Raw genomic sequence first — 2,360 nt, 5'->3', positions numbered from 1 at the left:
CATTTGTTCAAGCCTTTCTACATCTTACACCTTGTAACAAAGATCTTTTAATGTCTCCTGTAACTTACAGATCTTTGCCTTTAGTGATCAAATGTACATATATATAATAAAAATACAAAAGCAAATAATAAAACCACTTTTCCTACTAGCAACTGGCTAGTTTAAAGACTGGATTGCAGCAGAAGTTGGTGAACCCGACCCAGTCAGTACAGGTACAACTTAAGCAAAGATAGATATAGTGGCATGGATCTGAAACTGGGCTCTACATACCTCCTAGAAATTTGGTACCTTTATTTTTTTTCTTTCATTCTTTCTGTGCCTGAAGTTAGTCTACAACCATGCTGCAATCTCCCTTCAACTGCAGCATCAACAATTTTTCAGGTTTTATGGCCTCATTGAGCAAATCGGGTGTTGGCTGTTGTTTGTTATAAAGAAAACACAGTAAAAGTACTTCTAGTCTATCACAGTTTTCTGTGAATGAGCATTACCCATTGTCTTTAACAGCCAGGCACTTGCATTAGGTTCCCTAACCATTTCCCAGATATTTGCAGAATTCTGAAATATGCGGAGACAGGCCAGTAATAGTTACCCCATTAGAGAATATATATATATATATATAAATATAAATATAAATATATATATATTCTCGTTGTTCTTAGCTCTTATGGTAAGAAATAATAATGGAAAAATTAAAATGAAGCATCCCAGTTATGTGCAAGTTACACTTTGGAGTTGGATACCACTGCTTCCTTGTCCTGCCAATCTCAGGAACACCTCGGGCCCGGGGGCACGGATACCTGTTCAGAGTTCATTGGAGAGCAGGAAAGTAGAACCACAAGTTCTTAGTGGGAGCTCCACTCACACTTTGGCAGCTGATCAAGGGAGCCCTGCAAGTGCTAGGAGTTCTTGTGGATGTTTTCCACAGATCCCTCGCTGCTCTCATTGAGGAGCATTTCTGACACTTCCCCCAGTTCAGCATCCGGCACTTCCTCCTGGATGGTGAAATGCACGTCTGGGGAGGAGGATTCAGAGCTCACACTGCTGCCTTCCATTGAGCAGATGGCGCAGGACAGGGACGGCACCATGCTCTCCTGCAGCATGTTCAGCATCATGGGGATCTGAACAGATTTCAGCCCCGATATGGTTGGTAGAGGCTTCACAGCTTCCCCCCATTCTCTCTCCTCATCTTTGTAAAGCAGAAGCAAATTGGACTTCTTCTCTTTTCTTTTGGATTTCATGTAGCCAAGCATTATTCCTATCAGGAAGATCCCATAGAAAGACATGACGATCAAAATGTAAAAATACTCGTTGCTGTTGCTCTTCTCTGTGTTGCGGGATTCAGCATCAAGCATGGCTTGGGTTATGTTTGCATGGTCCATCTTCAGCATGGAAAGTGTTTTACCACAGCTAAAGCCTGGAGGAGAACGTGGGTATATGTAAGATCAAACTTCAAAGATAAAAAAGAAACATCTTAAAAAAGATACCCCCAAACGATTCCTTGCTACTCATAGCTTGCAAGCTTGCAAAACAGACACCTGATTGAAGCTTGCAGTCTATCATACCTCTGCGTTAACATTAAAGTGAATGAACTGTTAATCAGATACAGACAGTATTAAAGGAAAGAAAATGCATAATATTAAATCATGTTGAGTTCTATGCTGAAATATAAAGCCCTGAATCCACACGATTAAAGAAAGAAAACCATACAGAAATACTCCACTAGGCACTTAAATATAGTTTTGTGCTACTTGACCATGCTTCCATGGGGAGGGGGAAGTTAGAAGTATTATTTTATTCAGTGCTGCAGGAAAAAAAATATCAAAAAGCAACTTACTTCGGTATGCAAATAATTCCTCCTTTTGCAAAGCTCAAGAGACCTTTCCTCTACCAAATGCCGGGTGTTCTGAAAACTTTCCTCTGCTGCAGTTGGAATAAATAGCTCTCAAGAAATGTTTCATCACGTGTTTTAGAGGCACAGTTTATAATAGTTTTGTGTTGGAGTCAACAGACGAACTTGAAGGATTGCAGTTCAACCCACTGAACTCTTAACAGCTGTGAAAAGAAAAAGAGTTGGGAATTCAGATTTTACTCTTTCCTAACCAGTTCAGCACTGGCTCTTTCAGCTTGGGAATCTATTCCTCTCACTGCCATTCTAATTGCTAAATCTGACCTGTTACCCTGAGAACTGCTATGCAAAATGGAAAACCTGCACACGATTATTCTCTGTTTGTCATAAAATATGGAAAAATATACATCTGAATTTTATAATAGACACTATCAAGTTATTTACATGCCTGCTATACATAGTTTTCCTGAAGAGATAGGGGCCGAAACAGGTTATTTTCTTTGCCTGGGACTAG

General features: G+C 40.0%; 1 protein-coding gene across 1 annotated transcript; it reads right to left on the bottom strand.

The window, feature by feature from the left end:
* Nucleotides 1-301: 301 nt before the first annotated feature.
* KCNE4 (potassium voltage-gated channel subfamily E regulatory subunit 4) lies at nt 302-2,029 on the bottom strand. The gene is made up of 2 exons (XM_037407651.1): nt 1,835-2,029; nt 302-1,414 (listed from the first exon to the last, which is right to left on the bottom strand). Exon 2 carries the CDS (start codon nt 1,386-1,388, stop codon nt 897-899), a length of 492 nt encoding a protein of 163 aa, XP_037263548.1. The 5' UTR covers nt 1,389-1,414; nt 1,835-2,029; the 3' UTR covers nt 302-896.
* Nucleotides 2,030-2,360: the final 331 nt, after the last annotated feature.

This window comes from Falco rusticolus, chromosome 13 (assembly GCF_015220075.1).
Source record: "Falco rusticolus isolate bFalRus1 chromosome 13, bFalRus1.pri, whole genome shotgun sequence".
Lineage (NCBI taxonomy): Eukaryota > Metazoa > Chordata > Aves > Falconiformes > Falconidae > Falco > Falco rusticolus.
This window is presented reverse-complemented; position numbering and strand designations above follow the sequence as displayed.

Excerpts from the sequence above, each read along its gene's own strand:
- KCNE4 (XM_037407651.1), bottom strand. The coding sequence starts at position 1,388 with ATGCTGAAGATGGACCATGCAAACATAACCCAAGCCATGCTTGATGCT.